Source organism: Temnothorax curvispinosus, unplaced genomic scaffold, assembly GCF_003070985.1.
Source record: "Temnothorax curvispinosus isolate PA1 unplaced genomic scaffold, ASM307098v1 QBEX01013257.1, whole genome shotgun sequence".
NCBI lineage: Eukaryota > Metazoa > Arthropoda > Insecta > Hymenoptera > Formicidae > Temnothorax > Temnothorax curvispinosus.
Window position 1 is genome coordinate 1 of NW_020223037.1, and position 2,491 is coordinate 2,491.

Consider the following 2,491-nt stretch of genomic DNA (forward strand, 5'->3'; position numbering starts at 1 on the left):
TAAGTACCATACGTAATTTTCTTTTAGCATCCGCAAAAGCATAAGAGAGTTCTACATTATTCGGATCGATTGAAAGTCTTTCGTCTTCCACCTCTTTTGTACGGGACTGATTGCTTTCGACCGAGGCTGTATCGCTAGCTGCGCTTGGCTTTCTTCTGTATTTCGCTAATATATCATCGGTAGTATCTGAAATTAATCAAAAGAACAATTTATTACTGTCTAAAACTTGCAGGAAAACTTTTCATCTTTTTTTTAACATTATTTTCCGATTTATCTTCGATTCGATTCTACAAAACTATTAAAACAGAAACCGTTTATGTCGTAACAAAATAATATACGATAATTGTTAATAGTTATTTATTAATATCTTACCGCCCGCGACATTACCGGATGATGTTACATCTTCCGACATAATCCTGCGTAATCTGTGCCTGCACACATCGACGCCGTCGCCACCAGCTTCTCGATCGAAACATCTGTCGTCCGTCACGCGGATTGCTTTACCTCTACGATTTCTCAATGACAATTTTAATTTACCAAAGAAACCACGTTTGTTTTTTTGATCGTCGTCCAACAATTCCTTATCGCCACGCTCGGCGGTCATGTCAAAGCTTATGCTCTTTGGAATAGCTCCCGTTGATGCATTTGGCTTGGAAAAATTGGGAATCGAACCATCTACCACGTCACAAATGCCATTAACTGTTGGTGTTGGTAAATCTGACGTTGAAATGTTACTCTTCACACGAGGTTCTGATCCGGAACTGCTGCTGGATGTTACGCTAGCCGTGCTTAATCGGCCTACGGTATTCTCGACTGACGCCATGCAGCTGTCCAACTCCTGATTCACAAAATTCACATTAGATGTATAACGTTCTTCGGTGGGAAAGACAACAGATTGACAGAAGGATTAAGTGAAGAAATGCAAACCTCTGTTTTCACGTCACCGTTTTGGGACTTCTCTGGCAAAACAGGCGCAGAAATATGATTAGCTAATAGCAACGCCGGTGCGACTGCCGCCGCAGCGATGTGATTGTGCGCAGGTGCTTGACGTTCAACTTGCTTACCATTGTTAATTTGAAGTTTATCTATCAAGTGAACCAGCCTGTCGTCCCGTAATGGTTTATCATAGTCCATATTGCTTATATTGTTAGCGTTTTTGTCTACATATTCCATTGTACTACGTCGGTAATCGGACTTGGTTCCACCACGACCTGTCACATTTGACGACGATGGCAATGGAGATGTTGTTGGTGATGGTTGATGAACTATCGAAGTTCCTATGCCAGAATCCTCTCGAATCCCCGAAATTGACGGAAAAGTGATGCTTGAACCATCCGGACCTGGAATCAGGAATAATTATGTATCAGTATTTATAGCTGCGATCAGAAATCATCAGATATTGCTGATATCGTATTATTTAATTGCAGTATACTTACATGGAGTTGCAGATTGAAGAGTTTCTTCATTTCCCTCGGAATCAGCACGGCTTTCTATTTCGATCTCGGATCTGGCCGTATCATCAGACCTATGAAAATATATTGTCAATGGTAATTATGAAGATATCTTACTTCAATTAGAATAATATTTTAAGAATGTAATATGTAATATGTAATAATATACCTGGCAACACTAGCAGTGTCATCGGTATCTACTTCAGTTAATCTTTCCGAATCGCTAGCTAATACATCTGTGCTCCAGGCTTCAGAGGCGGTTTCACTAATGTCTAACATGGTTAGCGTAGGTTCGGCGGGCAACACAGATGCAACCTGTTCAGTAGGAACAGCAAGCAATATTCGATCCTGTTGTTCAACTATTTCGCTATCTGAGGCCAACACATCCGTAGACCAAGTATCGGATACCATAGAAACAGTCTCGTCTCCTAAAAAGTACCAATATGTACAATTAGCAAAAATAAATGTTATCAATTTTGTCAGTAAATAAATATTGTTCGTTTTAAGTGTATTATTTAGAGATATATGTATTTACCTTCAATAAGTTTCTTAATCTCAAATTTACAAAATTTGTCATCAATTTCGGATCGACTTTGTTTAGTTGGGATATTAGGCGGCGGCAAATCCAGTTGCCTTACTTCACCCGCAGCTCGTCCATCGTCTCCTTCAGTAATTTGAGACGACGGTGTATCTCGACCTGGCGATTATATAGGAAATTAAATAATTTATAAATTATTATCATCGATGTGTTACGTATAAAAAAAAAATTTTAATAAAATTAATGTACCTGATATATTAGGAGTTCCTCTACCCGATACATTAGCAGACACCATGTCTGAGAGATTATCGTATTGATCTTCTATCTCTAATTCTAAGAGAAGAAGCGACACTGTGATTGGAAGCGGCTTCTGATACAGCTTCCAAGTTATCGGACGTATTGCTAATCGATCCTTCGAACAATAATAATTATTTTTAATGTAGATGTGTTATGAAAGCCAAGCAATACATTCTTTAATGTTAATATCTTTGATATTAATTTC

At 38.6% G+C, this 2,491-nt stretch overlaps 1 protein-coding gene across 1 annotated transcript; it reads right to left on the reverse strand.

The window, feature by feature from the left end:
* Positions 1-7: 7 nt before the first annotated feature.
* LOC112463449 (receptor-mediated endocytosis protein 6 homolog) lies at positions 8-2,401 on the reverse strand (the record flags this gene model as incomplete). Its single annotated transcript, XM_025029862.1, has 8 exons — positions 8-186; positions 373-838; positions 928-959; positions 1,065-1,340; positions 1,437-1,525; positions 1,621-1,879; positions 1,987-2,148; positions 2,239-2,401. Coding segments are annotated over 8 exons (1,626 nt in total), but the record flags the coding sequence as incomplete, so codon positions are not given.
* Positions 2,402-2,491: the final 90 nt, after the last annotated feature.